This window comes from Aphelocoma coerulescens, chromosome 15 (assembly GCF_041296385.1).
Source record: "Aphelocoma coerulescens isolate FSJ_1873_10779 chromosome 15, UR_Acoe_1.0, whole genome shotgun sequence".
Classification (NCBI taxonomy): domain Eukaryota; kingdom Metazoa; phylum Chordata; class Aves; order Passeriformes; family Corvidae; genus Aphelocoma; species Aphelocoma coerulescens.
Genome location: NC_091029.1, coordinates 7,297,366 through 7,322,750, shown reverse-complemented (window position 1 = coordinate 7,322,750; position 25,385 = coordinate 7,297,366). Strand labels below are relative to the sequence as shown.

The window sequence follows — 25,385 nt, the reverse complement described above, 5'->3', positions numbered from 1 at the left end:
TGGGAGATGAGGGAGCACTTAATGGTTATAATACGCACAGCACTGTGTTTCTTTATGCTTATTTAGTTGCTGTGTGTCAGTGTCTGAGCAGTCTGCACACACTGCAGGCACGACCACTGTCCCTGTTTCAAACAGGGGTGTTTCAACACCGAGCACTCAGTGACCAAGAGTTAAGGTCAAATTTGCAGAATTTGCCTCAGTGTGGAAGATGCTGAGCAGCAAACTGGTAGAGTTACTTCAGTTATTGAAATTAGAATACTTAAGCAAACTGACTAAATAAGCTTCTGCATCTGCATTGCAGATTTGCACTGACCTGGTAGATTGATGTTAGGCTTGGCTGTGCTAATACAATTTTTCTACCAGACTGCAGTTAATTACCCAATACTGGCTGGCAGCATCCACTTGTGAGGGTGTATCCACTCTGCAGAGATGGCATGTTTAAGGAGCAAAACATTTCAAGGTGACTCTCACAGCCTGGCCTCCACTTGTGAGTTCTATAGTACAAGAAAGTCCATATAGCACTGGAGACAACAAGACTGCTTGGCTAAAATGTGACTGTATGGCAACTGAAAATTGAAGGGAAGGTCCAATAATACAGTATTGTAGTGTTGGCTTTCACTGAGTATCTAGAAAATGCCATCATAAAAGACAAATGTAAAACTTGTTTTTCCTATTCACTAGAGAAAGGACTTTGTGTCTACTGAAAAATCCAGAAATATCCAAAACTCAGAAGTTTCCAGAGAAATAATGAGCAAATGAATGTGTTGTTTCTGAAAACATTTTTTGATCCAGGAGATGCTTTTCTTATGCCTGTTTGTCTTTGTGAACTTCAGTGAAGTCACACTGCAGTTAGTCTAGGTGTCAAGCCAAACACAACTGTTGTAATATTGTTTGCACACAAAGCAAGGTGTGGTGGTAGAAGTAGTTTTCAACACAAAAGCAAATGGCAAACAATAGATTTCACTAGTAGAAAAAAATGAGTTGGATTGGTTCAGCCAACAACTTTGCTAGTTAAAAAAAAAAAGCCTGAACAAACCCTGTCCTTTCCGATGGAGGTTATCCAACAAATCTTTCACATTTTTATCAGTCTGCAAATCAACTTGACACAGTCATTGGTTCCTAATTTTGAGATCAGGTGGTAGCTGCTGGATTTTAACTCGCTTAGGACCCACTAGCAGAGCCCCTTGGGACTGGCACTTTCACCATTTGACATGGCCCTGTGAGGCAGCTGCAGGTCATTTACTCTGGCTCCTGAGTCACAGTGTAGGAACCCTTAATCCAAAACGAATGCCGTAAACGGTCCCCTGTGGACCTGGCAGAGTCATCCAAGCTGAAGACAGATGGGAAATTACAACAATTTGAGAGATGTTCCAGAGAGGTTCTGCTTCTCGTGCTTTGTACTCCTAACTCGGGGCGGAGGAGCTGGAGGTTTAACTCTCTTGCAGACAACTGTGAGCCTGCATGCAAAGTTTTCTGGAGCTTCCCGAACTCCATGTGGGGTGTGTGCATCATGGGGCGGTGGAAAAACAAGTCACGAGTTCTCTAGCCTGTCACCACGGGCTTTCTTCCTGTTTGAAGGGTGCTGAGCACTTTAAGTTCTTTTCTTTCTTACTGGCTGTGCTGTTGTAAATGACCAACACAAGACTGTGTGTAATTTGAACAATTCAACACCTGTGTGTTAGTGCAGGCGAGGGCTCAGAGCTGAATCAAACACGTAGGAAACAAAATCCTGGTAGAAAGGGAATCTGTTCTTCTTGCCTGCTCCTCCCCTCTGCCCAGGCAGCCCTTCTGCCAGAAGTGCACGCCCGGGTTGACTTTTCCGAAGGGTGCAGCTTTGCCAGGATGGTTTAACTGCACGGATGCCGAGTGGCCCCTCAGCGTCTGGAGCACTGGCACAGGGGCTCCAGTGGGAGCACACCCTCTGGACAGGCTCTTGCTTTTTCTACATCTATTAGCATGTTCTGAATTCACTTTAACCCCTTTTTTGTTTTGCTGGCACAAATTGTGAATAATTGAAAACACGTCCAGTTCAAGGCAGGGTTCTGCTGTCTTGGCATCTGTTCCTATTCAGAATGAGGATACTTGCATTTTCTTGCTGGCTGTGTTTACTATATCTTTAGCATAACCATATTATTCTCTCTCTAGCCTTTATTTTTTTCCAACATCCACAAAATGTCCCTGGGAAACTAAGCCATGGTTACGTGAATTTGAGAGAAGCAAGGAAGACCAAAGGAGCTGCTGCATAGCGGTTACTGAATAAACAAGGCAGATGGATTTTCTCATCTTGCACAGTTAAGACAACTAACATGGAGCTTTTATCTTCTTTTTAATAACCTTTTGAAGGAGGGCTGTGTTCTCTATAGCCTTTGCAATCATGGAGTTTTGCAATTCAGAAATACTAACAATTCCTAAATAATTATTAATTCAGCAAAGCTGATTGCTTTTGTTCATGGCAGGAAGGGATGCAGTCAAACCACAACCTCCAGATGTCCCAGAGACTGTGGTTTGCCTTCAGCTGTCATGGGGAGGGAGAAGAGAGAATATGATGATTTAGAAGGTAAATGCAGAGTTAAACTGCTGTATGGCAGTGTTCCATTTTGAGGGAAAAGGCAGGATCCAAACAATCTTTTGTTTAATTACAAAAAATCAAAGCAAAGCACCATGAAAAGCAAGCAGATTTGTTAACTTGTCAATGACTTGATGGATCTGGTATTGTAAAAAATAATAAAACCTGCTGATATGTCTGTTTAACGTTGAACAGCAGATGTTGAAGAGCTGATAAAATGAGTGTGTCACTCATGCCCAAGGAATAAACAATGTAAAAGGCTCTTTTCCTCTCTGTAGAGTGTGGAAGCAGGCCTGTAAGCATGTCAGAGAATTAATATCACGAGTGAGAAGCTCTGGGAGGGCTGTTGTGATAGATGATGAGGAAGGGGATGGGCCCTCCTCATCTGCATCTCCACGCCCAACCTGCAGCAGTGTAAATCTCCTGTTTAAGGGTGTACTAGTCTGTTGCTGAGAGTCACTAATTTCAGCCATTCTTTTAGTAAATCTCTGCCCCTGCTTGGTGAACTTCTCTTGAGATGGGCTATAACACTTTCCAGTTAATTTTTATATTGACATATCTTTGTATTGTTTTAAATGGAAGACTTCCCAAAATTGCTGAATTAATGTTAAAGGCAAGGTGTTTCCAGAGGAAAAAAAATATGCTGAATTGTGGAATATATAAACAAAGTGGTGAAAAAAATAACCCCCAACCAGGTCACTCAAACTACCTGACTATGCTTCTTCAGGTAAATAAACAAGAGTCTGTTTTTAGCCCAGTGGGTGAGTGAGAAAAATATTACTTGGAGGACTCAAATGTGCATCCTGGAATTAAAACATAAAAAAGCCACTCTTCTAGCTCTGGAAAAGAAATTGCTTTTCGTATTCACCGAAGGGTACTTCAGGGATTTAACTTCCCAAAACATGGTTCATTTCTTGCCCTGTGGAATCAGGTGCTCCGTAGTACAATTTGAGAAATTACAAGTTTTCTTCAAAGTTTTCCTCAGAATATGAATTGCAGCTCCGTGCTTAGATTTTCTGATTACTCTCACTTTCTTTTTTTATTTTCTCCCCCCAGTCAAAGGAGATGATGGCAGTTTTATCTTTGCAAGCTTTGCTTATGTCTCTGTGGCTGTTCTCCTGTGATGTGCAGCTCCACATTTCCCCTATCTATTATGGCAGACTCATCTGCTGTTGAAGAGGAATGTGAAGGGCAGTAAGGCATCCCAGAATTAAAGAAACTTTTCTTGTATAAGCCAAAACTAGTTTGCTGGTGGTTTATGACTTTAAAGAAATATTCAAGGAAGAAAGGACAGGAGGGATAAGGGACTCATTCAGACAAACTGAACAGTGAATTATTTTCATTACATTGTGACAGCTGTTCAGCAAGAAGTAAATGTTCATTTTTTCTGAAAAGCAGAATGATGGTCCCTACGCTTTAAATTAAATCAAGGGGAAAAAGCATGAATTAAGAACTTAACAAAGTTCAGGAGCCGCTGGGTATTGAAAAAGTACATGTACTAATGCAAGCTATTGCCACTGGAAGCAAGGACAGAACTCCACAGACAAAACATCCCACAGTTCAGATCTGTATCCAGACCTCTTGCTTGAAAATTTGGCCTGGAAATTTCTCAACAGTTAAATCATAAGGTGTTTGACACTCCTCATTCTGGTCCCAGCTGGGAATCTGGAAAGTGTAATGTTTAAGCTGAATATTCACTTTGATTCTTGGAAATGGGAACAAGTTTCATCAAGAAACTTTTTTTATTTTTCTTTTCTTTTCCTTCCCTGGACTGGTTTGCCTATTGTATATTGTTAGCAGATGGTGGCACAATTGTCATTTCCATAGTCTTCTATTTTGGTACAGGAGCTGCTAATTGTTCCATTTTGACTTGGGAGTATTAAGCTTTGTTAATGCATCTCAGGTAATTGTAATTGGCTTATGTTCCTGAATTATGGCCACTGAGTTGGACGAGTTTTAGTTCATCACATCCAGTGCATAATTGTACCTTTTCTGGTGACTCTGTGATTCTTCCAAAGAAACACACCCCAAAATGACAAACCCCATGGGCTTTTAGTGAACAGTGAAGTGTTAGTAGGGAAAACAGCTACCCTGTGTCCACTGTATTGTGTGAGCAAGCTACTCTTCTGTCTTTAAAAGTTCTGGGTTTGAGGGTATAGTCAATAATACAAAAGTAAAGCAGTGACACTTCCCCCCACCTTTGTGGCTGCTGGCAGAATCCGCACCTTGTGCACTTTGGAGTGGAATTGGCAAGAAACAAATCTATATATCATGCTGAATCCCATTTCCCTCTCTCTGTAATTAAGATGCTATCACCTCAGAGGATGTTTTCTAAGAAAGTAGTTTTGTTTTCTGTCAATCTGAATTGAATACCTGTGCACCAGCACAAATATTGGAAGACTCGCTTTATATTTTGTCCACGCTGACAGAAACACTTAGACCTAAGGTGGTGATGCTGCTAGGTTTCATCATTTAAATTTAAAAAATTACTGTTAATGTGACAGTCACTATGGTCTGCTTTAGGTTTTTATTGCTCCCCAAAAGCATTTTGGGTTTTGATGGGTTCTGTAATAAGATTTTCTCTGCAGGAGAAGCTGCCTCCAGAAGCCTGCCCTAATCCTTTTAGATGGTAACTGGAGATGTATCAGTCACTGATGTGCAGGCAGGGGAGTCTTGGGACAGTGATTTAATAGTTTGAGAAGACTGTGACTGTTCTTCTCCCTTAGTGATTCTCCTTGGTATCTGTTGAGAGAATGCATGGGGACAGCCACGAGTCCTTTGCATGTGTCACCTTTGCTCTGAGCCTGGGAAATCTGTGTGCAGCTCTGCCCATGGGCTTCCAGGCCCGTGGAGACACCTGACAATGCCTTTGAGTTGCCACACACCCAGATTAAAGCAGCAACTGCACCACGTTCCTCTGCTGCAGGAGGACGTGTGGGACTGCTCAGTCATTTGATTTAGAACAGGATGATGGGAGGGAGAGAAGATGAAACAGAACCTGAAAGTCGAGGAGATCCAAGAAAAGGAGAATAGTTCCACAGAGAGAAAAAGCAGGCAGATTTCTAGTAGAGATGTTTAGAAAAAGGCTCTTTTGACTCTGCTGCTGCCTGGGGGTGTCCTTCCCAAAATTAGAAAAGGGAATGAAGATGATGTTACTGGGGAAGGGTGGAGATAATGAGAACAAGCTGAGTTTGATGTGTGTCTTCATTTGATGAGTGCAAATGGAGGAATGTGTTTCGTTTTGTAACATTTCCCCTGGGTTAGGCACTGGAGTTCTGGTTTTGCACCCTTGGTTTTGTTTGAACTGTGTGTATCTCTCGCTTGCAATATAATCTTACACATTTGTTGGCAGGCTTGTGTGTCCCACTACCCTCTGCTGGAAGAAATGAGGATTTTTCAGCTCTGTCCTCGTGCCCCAAAACAGTCCCAGTCCTCCAGCAGAAATGGGATGGGAAGCAGTTTGGGAGGACCCCAGTTCTGCCCTGCTGTTGCTGGCATCCACTCTGCAGGGAAGAGATGTGGGATATAAAAAAGTGTTGCTGGATTTCAGAACACTGCATGGCCAGGAGAAGTGGTGCACGTGGTATCTGTGGTAGCAGGGGGCTGAATGGGATGGTGTGTCCTGGTCTGTTCTGTTACCTTGGCCATAGATGTTAGGTCTGTTCCAGTTTATGATTAAAGGTGTTGCCAAAACAGGCTGAATCACTGATGATTCTCCTCTGATGTCCAGTTTCAAAAGGTGACTGGTACCAGCTGGTGGCTTGAGAAGGGTTGAAACATCCCAAAGCAGGTGGCCACAGGGGCATGTTTTTTCCAAATGCAGTTTTATATGTTGCAACATGAAGGTCTCTTATATTTTTCTTTTCTTAAATCAGCTAAAATAACTCTGATTTTTTTATTGCCTGTGTAAAATCTTAATAGATTAGGGCCCCTTTATACCTCCTATGCAAATGTTCTGTTTCAGTGTAGTGAGAATGAGGTATATAAATGTCATGCTCCAGTTCAGGTTTCCATAAAACCCTTTCAGGAGGATATTCCAGAGGGAAATTAAAGATGGGATTCTAAGAGAGGCTTTTGTTCTATATATTATATATTTGCTCCAGTACTTGAAATATAATGTTTACACTTTCTACCCTATCTTATGTATCTGTTTGCAATAGAGGTACCTCTATCTCTTTGTCTTGTTCATCTCTTCTATAAAATATGAAGTTCCTAATCATTTTGGTTCACTCGGGAACCTTGCAATAGCTGCAGTAATTTTGCTGCACCATGTGTCTAGAAATCTTGCAACAAGGGAGTTCAGATTGGAACTGGCTTCCTTTCCCTGCCTAAGCAAGCAATTGCATAGATGAAAGACCTTGTGGAGCAGCTCTGAAGCATGTTATTCGGGCCATGGACAGGTATTGTTTCCAGATTTCAAAGGCAGTACAAGATCCAGACATGTCTGCAAGAACCTCTGGTCTCAATTAGTTGTAGATTTCCTGAACAGCGTTTTCCAGTCATAGAAGAAATTTAACTGTTATCACCAACCTCACAGCATTTTCCTGCCCATCCTTTGTCCAAGTCTCTGTAGTGCCCCAGTACTGCAAAAGAGCAGCTGGCAGATCTGTCAGAGCCAGCTGGGTACTGGGTACATTGGTATATTTGGTACATTGGTCTATGTGCCCTGCCAAACACCTGAGTCGTGGAGGCAGTGTCAGATCTCACCTGCAGTGGATGCTCCGTCCTGTCCTTCCCACTCCGGTCACACAACATCCCTGACAGGGCTGGCTGGCGTCTCACTGCCAGTTCATGGAGGAGTGGCACATGTGGTAGATGAGATCCTCCAGTGAGATATTCCCTGGTAGTGTCCACTCCCCCAGGCAGCCCCTCCAGCTCTTTTCAGTGCAGTGTTTTAACAGGGCAGCTCACTCCCTGATGCAGCCCTGTGACTGCACCAGGACACTCAGCCTGCCCAGGATCAACCTCAGACACCTGGGCTGTCTCTGCCGGTGTACCCTGCTTTTCTTCTTTTTCCCTGCATCTTTGAAAGCACATGATGTTACCCTGTTCTTTGCTAATCCACAGAGGACATGATCACAGAGTTCAGAGCTCACACTGAACGTTTCTTATGGATATTGGCTCATTGTTAATTTAAGTGGCACATACTTTAATGTAATAGATGCTGTCTTTTAGTTAGGTAATTGCTCCAGTAGCTGTAAAGGGATGGTATCTTGTGAAGTTTAATTTCTTTCTACTGAGCTCATGTGGAAAAGGAATATCTAAAAAATCAAATTAACTTTTTGACAAGGGTAATACAGACTGTCTTTTCACTGATGTCACCACCTCCCTCCTTATATCATAAGATTTCTTTACCTGTTTTTCTCTCTCTCATCACCACATACTTAGAATGAGCTGCCTTGTTTCCACTACACCACTATCTTACGAATTCAAACACTGAATGTGTACTAGAAGTTCTGCCAGTATGTGGTTGGTAATACAGTGAGTAAGTGTACAAATCCTTGTGTGCTAGTAGCTGGGATCACCTCAAGTGTGTCTGAATTAGACTGCTGATAATTTAAACTTGTTTTATAAAGCAACTCTGTAGGAGCAGCCCACCTCAGCTTTCCACATTGCTGGATTCATGCGTGTATTGACAAGGATGAAGACAACAGAGAAACAGGAGAACAGCCTTCAGCCAGGGAGGAGCTATCCTGTGCTTTTTTTTCCATTTTGGGATCTGGCAAATGCAATCCAACAAAAACTTGTGTTACTGATTGCTGAGAGGCGTGGAAGGTCACAAGAGTCACTGGTGGGGACCAAATAAACTGTGTTCTTTGTTGCTCAGGGAAATGGGGCTCTGGTGGACTCAGGATGAGGGGCTGTCTCTTTTTAGCACTGCTGTAGTCAGTGTGACATTCATTTCATAGTTCTGATGTTTACAAATTAGAAGCACAAGTTTGCATTCCACATGGTGTCTTCAGAAATGCTCAGAAAAACTTGGCATGTGTAGGGTGTGTATCCCTTTCAGACACTGAAGCATCTTCTGACCTCCCTGGACACTGGCCTGGGCAGCTGGACTGTGATTATTGCTGGAAGTGGTGCCCATGGGAGCACAGACAGGGCAGTGCAGCCACATGCACTGAGAACTCTGCTGTGTTATGAATTATTGGTTCATACAGCATCTTTTGGAGATAATTCTCTGACTGCCCATTTAGCAAGGTTTCCATGGCTTGATGATTTGCTTATGTGACCTTTGGAATGGGCTGGAAGTCACTCAGCTGTTGCAGTGCAGCGATGCTGGTGGCCAGCCATATGCAGGCAGAGCTGCAAAGGAATGTTACTAGGTAGCAGTTCCGTCTTTTTCTAACCAAGTGGGTTTAAAACTTTTAGTGTGACAGGGCAATAGTGTCTCTCCTGCTGTGGTTATTTTGCAGTGAGTCCTTATTGCTGTTCTCTTCTGTCATGGCCCAAACACCACCCATACACTCAGCTCTCTTACTGGCTGCTGGAAAAAGTAGGGTTCATTTCCAGCTGCCCAGCATGGCACTGATAAAAGGTTGATGCACATCTGAGAAGCCCTGGATTACACTTGTCCTTGCCTCTTCCAGCTTGTGTGGCATTTTAGGCTTTGCAAAGTCCAGGACTGAGAAAGCAAACAAAAGGTGTTTGTCTCTGGATCTGTGTGCTCACCCTGTGTACCCGCACCGGAATCTGCTCTGATTTGCCCAAGCACTGTCAATTGGCTCCTTTCCTGAGGCACCAGAGCATTCACTGCTGCTTGGAGTGATGCTGCTCACAGCCCATTAGACACTTGAAGTGCCACGAAGACCTACTGCCTCACTTTGCTGTGAGCATTATCCTTCTCCTCATACAAAAATGTTATTGTGCCCTCTGAAATCCAGCCTGTCTATACCCCGGATCAGTGTGCAAGTGCTGCTGCACTATTACAGCATATTCCTTTACAAATACATCAAAACCTCTGTCCTGGGCCTTCATGTATGTCAGTAAGTGCAAACTGACTCTGAGTAGGTCCTTAACTCCCTGCAGGACGGTGCAGATTTCAAACCAGTGTGTAGAGCAGGATTTTGCTGGGTTGCTGTGTGTTTGCAGGTGGGCTCAGCCTTGCCTGCCCAAGCCCTGCTCTGAGCAGTGTGCGAGTGCAGCTCCTGGCAGTAGCCCATGGCTTGGCCACAGCCGGGGGTGCTTTCCAGGTTCCTGTGCTCACAGCAGCTACTGAGTGTGCAGAGAGCATCTCTGCAAGGCGTGAGCACTGAGTCCAGCCCAGCCCAGGGCTGTCTGCTCACTGTGCACATGATGTAAAGTCACACAGTGTCACAGCTCACATAGTACATGCTGCCCGCGGGCTGCAGGGTCAGCCTGTGCTTGGGCAATAGGTCTGGGATGGCTGGAGAGCTTCTGAACCTGGGTGAGTTTAGCCCTGCGGTGGTCTCACTCAGATTGGGTTATTGGTATTCTTGTTTCTTCTGTATGTTTCTCCCACATCAGTTCACATGACAATACTGTCTTTTCTCAGATACTTGGAGACTGTTTAAAAAGGCAGGAAGGAAACATGATCCAGAGTTTTCAGGCAGCTTTGTGAAAAAGGTAGATTGTATTTTACTTTGGGGGTGATGTATAGCCCGGGTAAGGTTTTTCACCAAGGACCATTACATCTCAAGTTGACTTTTTAATTGATTTAGCTCCTCTGATCTGTACATTGCCAGACATGAACCACTAGCCTTTGGATGGAGTCCAGAGTGTAATGGAAAGTTCACTGAAACCCCATCAGCTCTTGTTAAACCTGAGTGAATTCCAGCCCAGCACATTTCTTGTGAATAATTAAACACAGTTAAGCAGGTGATGGATTTGAACCTCTATCTCTAGGGTTTGTCTCTATTTCAGTGAGGAAGGGACTCATTAAATTCATGAGAGGGTTTTGGTGGTGGGATTTGGGGTGATTTTTTGGCCTTTTCTGATGGATAACTGCACCTGAAAACTCAGGGTAGATGTTTTGGGAGCTCCTATTTATCACCAGCATGAGCTGTTCTGTGTAGCACTCAGCTCTCATCATTTACTGCCTTTCAGTAATAAATTTTCCAGTATTTACTTGTCCTTTTCCCATTTTTTGGTAACATTTGGATTTGTTATCCTTTACTTTGATATCACTTTCTGTCAGTACAACTGCCATACTCACAGTGAGAGTATAGTGCTATGGCAACGATGTATTATCTGCAGTCTTGCCAATGAGTAAGATATGGTGCAGAAATTAGTTCACTTATCAAAATCTGATGTGCAGAGCTGAGCAAAGAACCTGGCAGTCCAGAACCTCCTGCTATTTTCACAAGACCTGCTGTTCTGTTTCACATTGGTTATGACACTCACATAAATTCTCTCCTAACTGTTTCCAGTGATGCAGTGAGACAGATGTCTCAGCACCTTGGAAAATATTTTTAGATGTACAATAATCTTCATGCTCTTTGATAGTGACAAAAAAATGGAAAATGAGCAATTTTTTTTTCTTCTGTTGCTATTCCAGAAAGGTACTTTTCTGTAATTTCTGGGTAGGAAAAAGCATATAAATAGAAAAATCTCACCCAGACTGGGAAATGTGAGAAATGTGTTAGATTAACACTGCTAAAGACTAAGAGCACTCTGCCCTTCTCTGCTCTGTGGTGCATACTGGGCCATGCACAGCCTTCAGAATGCTGTCTTGCACCTTCTCTGTCCCACATACAAACTGGTAGAATGGGCTTTAAGGTACAATTTTGCATCCAATTCCATATCCTTCTACAGCGTGGGTGTTCAGAATCAGTCAGTTGACAGCCCTTTCATTTATGTTCCAGCTGGTGCAGTGCTGGTTGAGGCAGACTTTTACCCCTGTGGACCTGTTCCTCCTCTGGTGTGTCCTCTCAGCCATCCTGACTGTTGTGCCTTACAGGATAGAGCAGCTTTTGGGCAGCCCAGGATGTTGGGTCCAGCTCCCAGAGTTGATGTTAGAAATGTTAAATCTTTGGTCAGATGATTAGAAATTGTTTATATGAATTTTACAGTGCAAACATGTTCCTAACAGTCAGGGTTTGGCTAGAAAGTCTTGGAGAGGAATCAGGGTCGGGCTTCTACAGTCTTTGGACATCATTTGAAAGTTTCCAGTGAAATTAGTACTTGTGCTTAGTCAAATTATGTTTGCTTGTTGACCCCTTTTATCTAATTAGTCTCTACTTCACTGAGCTGCTTCTACTTGCATGCACTGAATCAGCTATTTCACATTAGCCTTTTACCACTGTAATTCATGGCAGAAGTACATTTGAGCTAAGAAATGCTTTCTTTTCCATGTTATAACCCCATGCCTTGTGATTTTGAAGAAATTAATTGTTTTGTTGTGCATCGGCCATCTGTTTGAGGCTGAGGGGAAGAATGTGTGGTAATCTCAGATCAAGTATTAGGTGTAGCTGAGCAACCATTTAGACAATCCTTGAGAGTGTTCTTATTAGGTGTGGATAAGTATCCAAAGCTTGGATGCCCATCTCTTGAGGTTCCCACATCTCTGTGCACTGCACAAGCAGCTTCAAGAAAGGGAAGAGTTGTAGCCTCCTGGCCCTTGTTCTGCTCCCTGTCTCTGGCCTCCAGACATGTGCTTGCATGTGCTTGTGGTGCTCCAGGCAGGCTTTAAAATGAACCACTGGCCTTGTTTGCTGAGTAAATCACAGACCCATCCTCACACCATGGCCCAGCAGCAGGATCCTCACCCCTGCCCCATTCAGGGGAGGCTGGTGGGTGCCCAGAGCTGCCTTCTGGGACGTGAACGCCAGGGCAACAGCCTGACCCTAACAGAGATGCTTTAAGACTTTCAAACTCTGCCCTGCTGTGGGGAAGGTGGTCTCAGTTTGGTCTGAGTTGGGTCTCAGTTGGAAAATATGTAACTGGGGTGGCCAGGGAGAGCAGGTGGCTCTGTGAGCCAATGTTAGAGCCAAGACTAAAACCTGGTTCTTGAAATCCAAGGGTCCATTCTCTGTGGCCTACTGCCTCTCTAAGCATGTTTTAATGAAAAACACCAAATCTTAATTTAGAGCAAGATTCAAGAAAAATGTCCCATTCAATTACTTAATTATAAGACACAAACACGTCTTGCTACAAAGCACCAGGCAAAAAAGCAGAAAGGATTATTTGTTGTTTAATTTAGCAGAGATAGGCAGCTGATCATGCTAAGTCTATCTGACACCTAGCAAGTTGTGTGATCCTATTTGTTAATCTTTTTAACTTTCCATTTTATTAGGATAGGGTTTCAAGAGCAAATAGGATAAATGAGATTAAATCTGTCGCCCTGAATTACTCTCCGCTGAGTTATGAACAGAATCACTCTATGTCAGAGAAGTATAATTATGAGGGAAATGCTGCCTGTGTAATTGTGTGCTGCATTCTGAAGAATTTGAGATCCATAATTATCTAGTGTGCCATGGTGGCATGTGCTGGCTCTGAACCTCCACAGTAAACAAAGCCAAGGAAAGTTTCTCTTTGGAGCAGTTCTTGATGCAGTATGGCTGGTACCTGCAGCAATAGCAACATTACCCTTCAGGTCTTCTGGTTCAAGTGAGGGATCCAAATTAACTTGGAATAAGACACACATTGTACAATTGCTTTCTCTCAGAAAAAAAATCTGGTGGTGCTCCATTAGGGGATTATACACTGCTCCTGGCTCTACTTGATTCATATAGCCCTATAAAAGTTGTGGTACCATTCCTGCTATATAATTCCACTGTGAGATGAGTTGAAGACACAAAACTGTAGCCTCTTGAAATTTTGGATTCACCAGCCAAGGAAAGCTTTAAAATCCTATGTGCTGTTTGTCTGGATTCACAACAACTCCTGCTAGGAAAAAGCAAAGGAAAAGTTCAGCTAGATTTGTCCCAATAATAGGCATAATTGCTGCTGGAACCAGATCTCCTGGAGAGATGATATGCACAAAGTAAAAAGAAACTCACTACAGGTCCTGCTTCAACATTTCTGCAGCTTTCTCCTTGAGGCAGAGAGGCAGAAGCCAGGCTTTTACATGATGGATTAGTAATAAAATAACCTACTAGGCCCAGATTAGAATTTCTGTTATTTTGCCAAAAATTATGTGTGCATTAGTGGAGGGGGACAGGGAGGCTGCATCACTTTGGTGAATCCTATTGGAAATTTTATTTTCTTTTTCAGACCTTTTTACTGTTATGAGCCAGGACTTGATCTCCACATCTGTTTTTATTGGCCAGTCTAGTTTACAAATGAGGCCGCTTTTGTCCCGTGTAATTTTAGGTAATCTGTGATGCTGCATAACAATTCTGGGAAGAAGAAATGGAAGGATTGTGAACTGACCTTGTGGCTAGAATGTACAGTGACTCACCCTATCCTTTATTTCAACTTCTGTGAAGGCTTTTCAGATACACTGTTTACCCATTAAATGAGCTGTGCAGTTTATCTTATGGCTAAAATTCTTCCTAATATTTTGATATATTTGTTTGGAACGTGACAAAGTAAATCACAAATGAGAATCTTAAAAAATGCTTACATTAATCATCTGAGACAATCTCTCTCATTATAATCTTGTTCAGAGTAACTAGTTATCTGTAAGAAAGGGTTTCCTGTCCCTTGATTTGCCAGCCTACGTGACTTTACTGCCAAGGACATCTCTCCTCCATGCTTGACAAGCAATGGGTAACTTCATAATCTTTTTCTGTGTAGGCAGTTTCTTCATGGGAAGAAATTAAGTCAGTCATGCCCATTACTGAATCTAATTTTACTATAATTTAGAGGGAAGAACTCTTCCCTGAGTAGAATTGATTTTATAACTGCTTACTTCAGGATTTATTTTGCTCTCCTCCAAAGGATGTGGCAGAAACTGTTGTTAGTGACAGGCCTGCAGCCTGCTTTGCAAGGTCACTGCAGCACCTTTCCTGGCAAGTGAGAAGTTTGTGCCTTGCTTTGGTTTTCAGTAGTCAGCAGCTGCTCTGAGGCAAACTGAGCAAGGCAGCAAGTCAGTATGACCTTACTACTTGTTGAAATGCCTCCTTTTGTGAAGAATAGGGTTCTTACGGTACCTCATGAAGTCAAGCTCTCTTTGGCTGATTTTTTTTAACTTCTCCTTTAGTCAGCCTGGAGGTTTGGCCCTGGCCACAGATGTGTCTTGCTCAATGCTTTAGAGTTCATTCAGTCCTGGGTAGGACTTTTTCATCTTTTCCTCAATCCAGGCTAGGCTAAGTGAAGCACACACAAGGAAAGGTCCTTTTAAAAGCAGTTTGCAGCAGTGCAGTGTTAAAAGCCCAGCTGTGAAGAGGTGGGGGAGTGCAAAAAAATCTCTTTTTGCCTGCCCACAAAGAAATGGGAGAAGAAAATGTGGTGCCCTTCTAACAGTGGCCATAAGAGCACGTTTGACAGTGTCCCTTCAAGGTCAGTAGCACCATTCTCAGCTGTTCAAAACAGCCTGTTGGTGCAAATTCATGGAAGAAGGCTGCTTGCTTGTTGTTTTCTCCTTCAGGTTGGCAGACAATCAGATCCAACTGTAGATGTAATGCAGGCAAAATACCAGAATACATGAGCCAGTGTATGATTTATGCTAATGGCAGCAGGCATTGCTGAATGCCTGCCTGTTCGGCAGCCTTGGAAGAGTCCTTGGCTGTCAAGACGTGGAAATCTAAGGAGCAACTCAGTGAGGGGTCTTTTTTTCAATTACATACTTTGACCCACATTCTTCCTTATTTATATTTGCAAGTGTCATGAGTTTGATCTGATTTTTCTCCTCAGTGCCCCTGTGACACCAAACCTCCTCCTGCAGAGAGGAGAAGTACATTTGGTGTGGTGTTCAGAGGTTGTGAACGGCTGAGTGAATGCACACTGCTTTTTATTTGGTGAAGCTGCCTGTAAAGCAGGCTCTTTGCTGCCTCATCCTGCCCTTCTCTGCTGGTGGGAAGTGTTCTTTGCAGTTTCAACAATTTTCCTCTCATTAACAGGCATTTCCCCATCCTCTTTCCAAAGTCTCCTACTCCTTCTCCTTTACCCTTTATCTTCTTATCTCAGTGGGTAAGCAACGAAACTTTCTGGTGCTTCTGAACATTGTTCACATGGCATATGCCTTCCACTTTCTTTTTGATACTGCATTTTCACGTTCTGCTGACACCTGCAAAGCCCATGCTTGGTCTGACAAAACTTTCCCCCAAGGATAGGTTTTGTAGTGTTGGTTCTGAGTGTTGAAAACCATGGAAGCTTAGTGAGAAGCAAGTGTGATGCTCTGTGCCCCTGCTTTGGGGATCAATGGTTTGAATCCTATTCTGCTTTACACCAGTGAAAATTGAAAGTAACCCCAGCTGCAACAAGGCTGTAGAGAAGGTAACAGAAATGCAACAATGGGGTGAAGCTTTCACACAGAGTAGTAAAACGCCAGGTTGCAGATAAGGCAATAGGGTGGCAAAGCCCTGTGAGCCCTGTGAACAATCGGTGCTTTCTGTGCTCTGGAACAAAGCAGCTTTACAGAGGGTGTTGCAGTGATCACTGAAACTGGCTCTGGAAATTTCTGTTACATTGCAAATTCAGCCTTGCTGCATGGCTGGGGGGGGACCCAGAGTACTTCTCTGTGTGATGGTGGTGAGTGGAAAGAAACTACGTGTTACAGGTGAAAGAGCCCTTACCCATAACTTTTCTTCGCCACAGGTGCCCCTGGTTGACAAAAGCCATCTCCCCAGCCATCCCAGTGTACAATGGACTCGTCTTCTTGTTTGTACTGGCAAACTTCAGCATGGCAACTTTCATGGACCCTGGAGTTTTCCCACGAGGTAACAGAAATGGGACTGTTGCAGGGGTTGGGGGGGCATTGAAAATCCAAGCCAAAGGAGGTGCCAGGTATCCAAACACACAAGTTGCTGAGTAATCTTGTAGACTGTATTTATTTATTTACTATACTCGACTGTCAGTAGAAGTGAGATGGCAGTGAAATGCTGGGTATCCTCCTGCTCCCTTCTGAGCTCCTGGGTGTCAGTTGTCCTTGCACTTGCTCAGACTGGCACTCAAGGGCACAAGGTTGTGTAGAATGGTTCTCCTTGAACAGCTCTCCTGAGTGATGTGATTTTGATTGCTATCCCCTGTGTCATGCTGGCACATTGGATTTAAGTCACTGTCTTCCCAATAGGTAGCAGAGCATGGCAGAGGGGAGAGGCTAAACTTTCTGAAACAGTTTCATAAAAGCAGTCCTTCCAGAATACCGTAAAAAAAAATGCAGAAGCATTGAACGCTAGAACAGATAATGATTGAGGCTTGCCTTAGAGTGTCTAAAAATGTATACATCTAGAAAGATATTCCTGCTTAAATTAGTACTGATTCACAGCTGATTAAATAGGATAGAGATCACTCAGCTTTTGTAATGGGAACCACAGTGCAGCTAGCTCTTTTAACACATCCTAATGAGAGAATTATCACCTCATTTTATCTGTCTTCCAATAATTATTCACATGCAGTTTGCAGCAGAGACTGCTCTAGGCAGTCTGTCTAAACCAATGGATCTGTGCTGTCTGCAAGCTGTGCTTCTTCGCCTCTATTTACCAAATTCAGTATCTATTTTGAATTGCTACCTGACGAGAACAAGGTACCAGTCCTGCTGGCTTCGCTCAGCAGCAAGGCCAGGTTTCTTCAGGCAGCAGGGTCTAATGATGAGGATCTCTCTGCCATTCCTCTTAGCCGAAGCTTCTGAACCCCTGATTAAGTGTTGCAGCACTCCAGTTAAGGAAATAATTGTGTGTAAAGGCAAACTAAGGCAGAGGCAAGATTCAGTCACTTGTGTAAGATAACTGATACAGTGTAAAGGTGCTTAAAGCTACAAATGTTAGTGACTTTCAGAAGAACTTACGCAGGTGGAGTTTTAAGGAGTTTCCTGGACTTGTTAGTTTTTTTATCTCAGCAGAGATAGCAGTGGTTAATTAAACATAAAACATTCTCAGTCTGAGAATCCAGTGTGTTTGTACAGGGCAGTTCCCTCAGAGCAGGGCTGGACGTCACCAGGCCCCAGGAGTGATCAGTGTTGTGTGTATTGTCAGTTCATACCTGCCTTTGGGCTCCTCTAACTTCCTTTTGCAAACAAAGTTCTTCATTTTGGACTTTGCATTTAAGGAAGAAACACACAGGGAGATCAAATAGAAACTTTCTAATCATCTTCCCTCCCATCCCATCTCCCTTTACACAAGGGAGTCCAGGAGCAAAGCAGGAAGAGGAGGAGGAGTTCCTAAAGTTCACCACTCTTCTGTATCTCACCTCATTTGTGGCCTTGCATCTCTGTGCTGTACCTATGCTTTGTCAGGAAGATGCTGGGAGCAAGGGGAGTGGGGAAAGGACGAGAAAAGGCATGGAATTCGTCCTGGGAGAAAGTAATGGAGCAGGAGTTTAGATGTGTGAAGGAAGCAAACTGATAAGGGAAAAGATGGAAAAGACTATAAATACCAGTGCTGGGAGGAAGGAGGAGCAGATGTTATTTCAGATCACAAGTGTGCATGTGAAAAAAAGCATATCACCACCCCACGCCACCCGCAGAGCTGCCAGCGCAAGGAGTTCAGGAATTGTAGGAGGGACTTAAAATGAATACACAATCACTCTATTTGCTTTCTGCTGTTGAAATTAGGTTTAGTCTTCTTGGTTTTCAAGCTTCTTAGGACATTTCTGATAGTTAGGAATTTACTTCAAAATCAAAACAACAAATAAGCAATACAAAAGCTGAGACTCTAATGAAATCACACAACTCCTGTAAGGAAGCCACCAAAAATTTGTTAGAAAAATATGAGACTTGGCTACTCTGTGTCAGTGGATCACAGTATGAGAATCTGTGTAGTAAGATACATTCCTCTGCCAATGTATTCTGCTCAGGTCACTGGAAACTGGAAGTAAGCACATTTCCAGCTATATCATATGAGCTTACAGGTTCTCTGGCAGATAGAACTTGGCCTATGGGGGAAATGATAGAACTTGGGCTGCAGAAACCCAGCTTGTTGAAGAGGATCTTAATCAAACTCCCAGATCCACTACTCATTTTTTAATATTTTTAAAAATTTGTTGGCTCTCTGAATGTTTCTGGTATGAATCAGGACTGGCTCTGTGTGAGTGAATTTCTGGTAATACACCAGAATGAGTGAGTAGGAAAGGAAGTATTAAGTAACTGGAACTGGGGCTGCCTTGAAAAATCCGATTTACAGACTAGGCTGAGACTGGCAATGTTTGTTGCTGGCTAATTATACCAACTACAAACTAGCTTTCAGCATTTTTGATGTGAATCTGTTTTATATCAACTCTGTATTTGAATTCTGCAAAAGCAACACGTTTAAATGCATGTAGGTATATATATATAATGTACATACTTTTTGTCAGCATAATCAGATTTTTATAAGAGCTTAAATGGTTTGACTGTTCTGGTGTCTTGTTTTCATCTGCCCACATGTGTAACACAGCATGGGCAGGTTTATAATGGTATTGGAGAACCTACAGACTGTATTTATAGAAGTGCCTAAGGGATTTAGAGTCTGACTCTCTCTAAGAGTCCCAGTGACTAGTTATGAAGGAAAATTATAGGGAATGGTGCCAGTACAGCACTCTGCTTCCACACACAAACGTTAATCCAGAGAATACTCTTGCAAGATAAATACTGTAGCTGAGCCAGATCCCAAGCTCATCTAAGTGAAGGGAGAATTTCCCTCTGAAGTCAATGGAAATTGGATCATGATAACACATCTAGAGAAGATTTAATATAGAACTGCATGACAGTAATTGATGCTCCACTGGGACAACATTATCAAATTCCACCTAATTTGGAGCCAGTCAACCAATGCCAGCTGCGCTATAATGTTTAACCAGGTGTTAAATAGATGTGAACTTCTTAGATTTTCTGTCAGGAGGAAACAAACAAAGACCACAGGAGTCTAGAATAATATTTTTTCTTCTTTGTCTGTTATAGACCGGTTTTTATTTTGTGCATTTATTTTTAAATGGACTCTTTTCTTAAACAGGGCAGAGGTGATAAACCATCTGCCCTCTGTGTTGTCCCCAGTAAGGGGACTGTGCAGTGCCCCTGTGTCCCAGGTGCTGACAGGATTAGCTCTATTCTCTTTGTCCTCTGCTATCTCCACTAACTCCCAGTTTTGCATTGAGCAGCAGACGAAGACGAGGATAAAGACGACGACTTCCGCGCGCCGCTGTACAAGAACGTGGAGATCAAAGGAATCCAAGTACGGATGAAGTGGTGCGCAACCTGCCACTTCTACCGCCCGCCCCGCTGCTCCCACTGCAGCGTCTGTGACAACTGTGTGGAGGTAACGCTGCTGTGGGTCAGGTCACCCTGGGCTCTGCCTCGGGGCTGGGCTTGCACCTGCTATTGGAAACAGGCACTGGGGTTGCCCCAGTATTCCAGTTCTTGGAAGTTCACAGCTGTAGCCTTGTTGGACTCCTGCTGAGCAGTACCATTTGAACAGCCCTCAGTTATGTGTGTCACAGATGCAGTAATGCTCGATGTCAGCCTTGTTGGCAGTGATAATTAGAATAAAAATTTATAATGCTGGCTGTGTCTTCTGACTGTTAAAAAGGGGTGAATGGGAGAGTGGATGCAGAGTTCAGGAAAGCAAGAAATGCAGGGTGAACCATTTTAACTTGTCATGTGTGAGCTTAAGGCTCATCATTAAATTTGGAGCAAACTGATGCCTACATTAGTGGGCAAGAAGAGAAGCCAGAATGGTGTGTGAGTTCAGGAAAACCAAACTCAGAATTCAGTAAGTGGTTCTCCAGTCAATGGAAGGAGCCCATGTTTCTTTCAACACCTCAGCTCAGTGCATGAGCTCATTCATGTTTCTAATGTTGATTGCTCTGAATTAGGGGATTTTCATGATTCTTGATACCCTTAGGGTCTTGGTGAGTCACACAGGATTTTTAAAAAATAACCCCTAAACAGTAAGATGTGCTTCTGGGCTATAAGCATCTCCCAAACATGTAGGTACAGAGCACTGTGTTCACAGTAGTGTATTGCCAGAGGACGCTTTTTATTGCTGAGCTAATAATTCTACTTCTAAAGGATCATTTCTGCTGCAAGGTCTATTTTTTTTTCAAAAGATGAAATCTTTAATATGTCTAAAATATATTCAGCTGTGCCATTAAAATGAAAGGAATTACTAATCAGAAGAGGAAAAAATACCGTAGTCAGCTGGAATGCTGTATGCACTACCTTTGTCCTAATCCTCTTTGCCATAAGCAAGGGAATAGTCCCAAAGAAAGCAGCACAGTTACAAGTGAGAGAAAGGCTGCCTGGATTTATCTTGTGTCAGTCATTTTCTCCTTCAGGGCAATATATGTCTAAGTTATAGTTACCTGGAAGCAGTGCTGTGCCTAGTAACCATTGATAAATAGGACAAGGCTGTCCTGTTTTGGAAGGCTTTAGAAGGATGTGGGATTTTAGAAGCCTGAGAGTGAGGAGCTGCCAAGGTCCCTGGGTAGAGGGGAATAGCCATAGCTGTTCATTAAGTTGTGACACACAATTTGTTTAGGCTGCTGTGAATTGTTGGATAGAGCTGGATTTTTTGTAGAAAACCTGAATCAAACATTCCTAGTTTTAAAACATAAATGTTTGCACTAATTCTAGATCCTGAGGATTGTTGAGATGATGGTAAATTCTCAGTTGTCCCATGGAGTTTCTTTCTTCCACCTTACCCGGTGGCTCAGCATAAAAATTTGTTTTCAACAAATGAAGTTTTCTCAGAAAAAGATGGCTCAAAACTCACTGGTATAAACACTTGAAGTTTCATGCTGATGTAAGGCCTCCATGGGAGTCAGTTCTGCAGCAGAAGTGAAAATGGGAGAGAATCCAAAAGGAACCTGCATAAAATAGCAGAAGGCAAGGTGACACTGGCTAGCTCTCCACAAGTTCTATTGATAGTCAGGTCAGTTGAATGTTCCCTACTATTCTGGTGCCCAAGTAAGGAGCTCTGCTTGTAATTAAGTTATTACTGCTGTGGAGGAATGTAGGCAAAAAGCATTAATGACTTCTGAATCAATAAATCATGGCCTAAAACATGTTTTATTGATTCTTGTGATGCTTATTTCCCACTTACCTGTCTATCCTAGAAGAGCTTTGAGACAGTAACAGGAGTGACTCTGCTGGCTTTCCATGTAGGATCCACTCAGGGTTGTAGTTCACATGTTTTCACTTTCAGTCTAGAATGTACAATAAAAATTACTTTCCCAAATATAAAACTTCTGAACAATTTGGTAAAAATGAATAAACAACAAAAGCAGAGAACATTTACAGAAATAAAACCAATTAAAACTTAAAGCATGCTGTTACCAGAGGGACCCAAAAATGAATCTGTGACGAAAGTAGTCAGATTTTTGTTTTCTTAATTGAAATGTTTGCAGTGAGTACTTACATGGTTTCATAATCCATAGGTATTTTGAGTTGCATACAGCCATATTTGCATAACAGACAGATGTTATGTCAGCATTTCAGATGTAGCCTGAAATGATCTTAAGTTGCCCCTCTCATTTTCTAATGTGCTTTGAGAAAGCTCTAATCCATTTTTTTGTATTTTGTAAATTTTTGGTAAATGTGTTGTGCAAAACTTAGAAATATAAAACCCCCTGTGTCATCATTGAGCAGTGCTTAAAAATAGCATTGGCACAAAGCAAAGAATAAACAGTTCATTTGTTAATGCAATGAAAGTGTAATATCTGTTCTGAAGAACACAGAGGTGAGAAGGGTTTATTTCTTGCACCTGATCTTGTCTTCACATCAAGAATAATCCCACTGGAGACAGTGGATTTACATGCTTACAAAACTGTGTAAAGGCACTCAGAGGATGTCTGTGGCTTGCCCTCATTATTAAATCTCCTGTTAGAAGGGATCTGACTTTGTGAGGTACTTTGGACTTTTGACTGAGAAAAATAGTTAGGTTTGGATTCATAATTATTAATGAACCTGTGCAGAACTTTGCCTGTGTCTGATCCAGCTGTTGCTTTTCGTTGTGGACCTGCTTGGTAAAAAGGTACTTTTGTGATGTCCATTGTTCAAAGTGGATTCATTCAGTGATGTATAAGTACTGAAATGTGGGACAGGAAATTCTGCAGCAGTATTGCATCTTCAAACCGTTCTAGGTTATAATAACTTCATTGTAATTGATTCGTGCTAAGGATGAAAAAAATTAGGGCTTCTGCTGCTAGCAGATAAATAGCCTGTCCTTTCTTTTTAATTAAGTTTATTTTTAATATATCCTCTCTTCAAATGCTATAAACGCTCAAGCACCTCTCCACCCATGGACAGAGAAACAACTTGGTTCTAAAAAGAGCCTTATAAAGACAGTCAAGCATTTTGTAAAGCTGCAGAACTAGTCTGATGTAATTTTACATGACAGTGGTTCGGATTCATCTCTAAGGCAATGTATTTTCTTTCACTGTTTGGATATTTTTCCCTATCTCTCCCTTTCTTTACAAGGATTTTGACCATCACTGCCCATGGGTCAACAATTGCATAGGACGGAGGAACTACCGCTATTTTTTTCTCTTCTTGCTGTCCCTAAGTACGCACATGGTTGGAGTGTTCACCTTTGGGCTCATCTTCGTACTAAACCATATGGAAAAGCTGGGAGCAGCTCATACTACCATTACGTATCCTTCCTTTTGGTCTTTCAAGACTCAAGGTGACTGAGGAAAATGGGAAAGAATGAATCTGAATATTTTTCCTGCAGGAGCTGGTGGAGCCTCTCTTGATCCCCCACTGTTCTCCTCCTGTAAATGCTCAGTGCAGGTTTTCCTCTGTTCCCATCATACCTGTGTGAACAAGAATTGCTCCAGAAACTATAGCTGACCCTTTGTCTTTCTCAGTCTTTGTCATGACAACCCAGCAGAAGGATGAGCTGCCTCCCTGAATTTTACTTAGAACCAGGTGTAGCTCTCAACTGCTGTTTTCTGTATTCAAAACTCTGTTGCTGTATTTTGGAGCAGAGTTTGCTCTGGAAGCAGCCTCCTGCATGCTCGTGTAGCACACGAACCACTGGCTCTGAGGGGTGTCACTGCTCTTGATAGATTAGTGCAGAACATTCTTACAAGGTAGGTAGAGCCAGAGTCACTGAGTTCACATTACTTTTTAACCATCTCAGGGGTGAGGACCCAGACTAGGAGCAGATGGACTTTGAGATGAAATTCAGTTAGACCTTGCTAAAGGTGAGGGACACGCTACTCTGCACTCATGAGACCCCACTTGGAGTGCTGCACCAACATCAGAAGGACGTGGAGCTGCTGGAGCAAGTCCAGAGGTGGCCACAGAGATGCCCAGAGAGCTCAAGCCCCTCTGCTCTGGAGCCAGGCTGGGAGAGTTGGTGTTGTTCAGCCTGGAGAAGAGAAGGCTCTAGGGAGACCTTAGAGCCCCTTCCAATGCCTAAAGGGGTTCCAAAAAACCTGGAGAGGGACTTTGGACAAGGGTCTGGAGTGAAAGGACAAGGGGAACAGCTTCCAACTGAAAGAAGGCAGGTTTAGATGAGATATTAGCATGAAATTCTTCACTATGAGGCACTGGCACAGGTTGCCCAGAGAAACTGTGGCTGCCCCATCCCTGGAAGTGTCCAAGGCCAGGTTGGACAGGGCTTGGAGCAACCTGGTCTAGTGAAAGGTGTCCTGTCCACAACAGGGGCGTTGGAACAGGGGGGTGATCTTTAAGGTCCCTTCCAACCCAAACCATTCTATGACACTGTGACACTCTCCCTATTTTTTTTTCTCCTTTTCCTCCCTCTTGTCTTTCATAGACTCTTTTTCCCTTCACTCATCCCAGTTTCTTTAACTCTTGGATACAGAATGGCTGTCATGTGTGTGGCTGGGTTATTCTTTATTCCAGTCATTGGTCTCACTGGCTTCCATATTGTTCTAGTGGCCCGAGGGCGCACAACGAATGAACAGGTAAGAAGCAATCCTTTCTCCATGTTTGTGGCTGAGGTGTTGAGTTGGGAAGGAAAGTCAGCAAGTCAGCTTGGGTAAAGCAAAAGATGGTCCAAATCTTACCAGTAACGCTCTTACTGGAGCTTTTGGGGAGATCTAGGAAGATGGCCTATTTTTTTATTTTCAGATATATTTTTTTTAATACACTGCAGGCAAAGATTTCCCTTTCTTAGCCACAGAGCATCACCCCAGGCTTATTTATTATTTAAAATCTACTCATGGCCTTGAAATAGGTTTTATGTGGTGAGTACCATCAACCCCAAAAGTTCAAACTTTATGAGTCAGACTGAACAATCCATGAGATTGAGTGAAAGAAAGAAAGGAAAAGATTAAATCATTTGCCCTCTCTCCTGGTATTCTGAACTCCTCCAGCAAGCCCACACTGCCCATAATAGGGTCTGAGTTAGCTCTTTGTCTCACTCTGTGTCTCTCTCTTGTTCTCATGCATATGAACACACACACACACACACAGAGTGCTGTTGGACCCAACTTGCTTTCCTTCTCCAAACCAAGTGCCAACATGACACCTTGTGCCAAAAAGTCTGTAAAACTTCAGTTTCCCTGCAGCTACTCAAATGTCTATGATCACAGCCCCTGTGGTTGATGCAGACCCACATTCATGTGCACATCAATAGCATGGTGTGGGTGATAGAGATCAGTGTGATGGGATCAATAAGAGGCCCCTGCCACCCCTGAGGGACAGTTTGCAGGTGTGGCACTGGTCTCAGCCCTCTTCCCAAGGCTCATGAACTCTCTGCACTCCAGTGCTTTACCCTTTCACAGCTCCAGCCCCAAAATGCCCCTTGTATCTGGGCTTTTTTCACTTTATTTTTCTACCATACTTCTTTTCCTTTGTGGTTTGGGTTTT

General features: G+C 43.0%; 1 protein-coding gene across 8 annotated transcripts in view; it reads left to right on the top strand.

Annotated features, from left to right (window-relative positions):
• Nucleotides 1-25,385, top strand: part of ZDHHC8 (zinc finger DHHC-type palmitoyltransferase 8) — a 116,836-nt gene that overhangs the window by 75,290 nt on the left and 16,161 nt on the right. For all 8 annotated transcript variants that reach the window (XR_011155384.1, XR_011155386.1, XR_011155385.1 and 5 more), the window contains 4 exons: nt 16,229-16,350; nt 19,703-19,860; nt 23,022-23,194; nt 24,376-24,478. Coding sequence is in view for 5 of the 8 variants with exons in the window: in XM_069030624.1 (XP_068886725.1) it covers nt 16,229-16,350; nt 19,703-19,860; nt 23,022-23,194; nt 24,376-24,478 (556 nt within the window). In the remaining 3 variants the exon portion in view is untranslated. The remainder of the gene's footprint in view (nt 1-16,228; nt 16,351-19,702; nt 19,861-23,021; nt 23,195-24,375; nt 24,479-25,385) is intronic.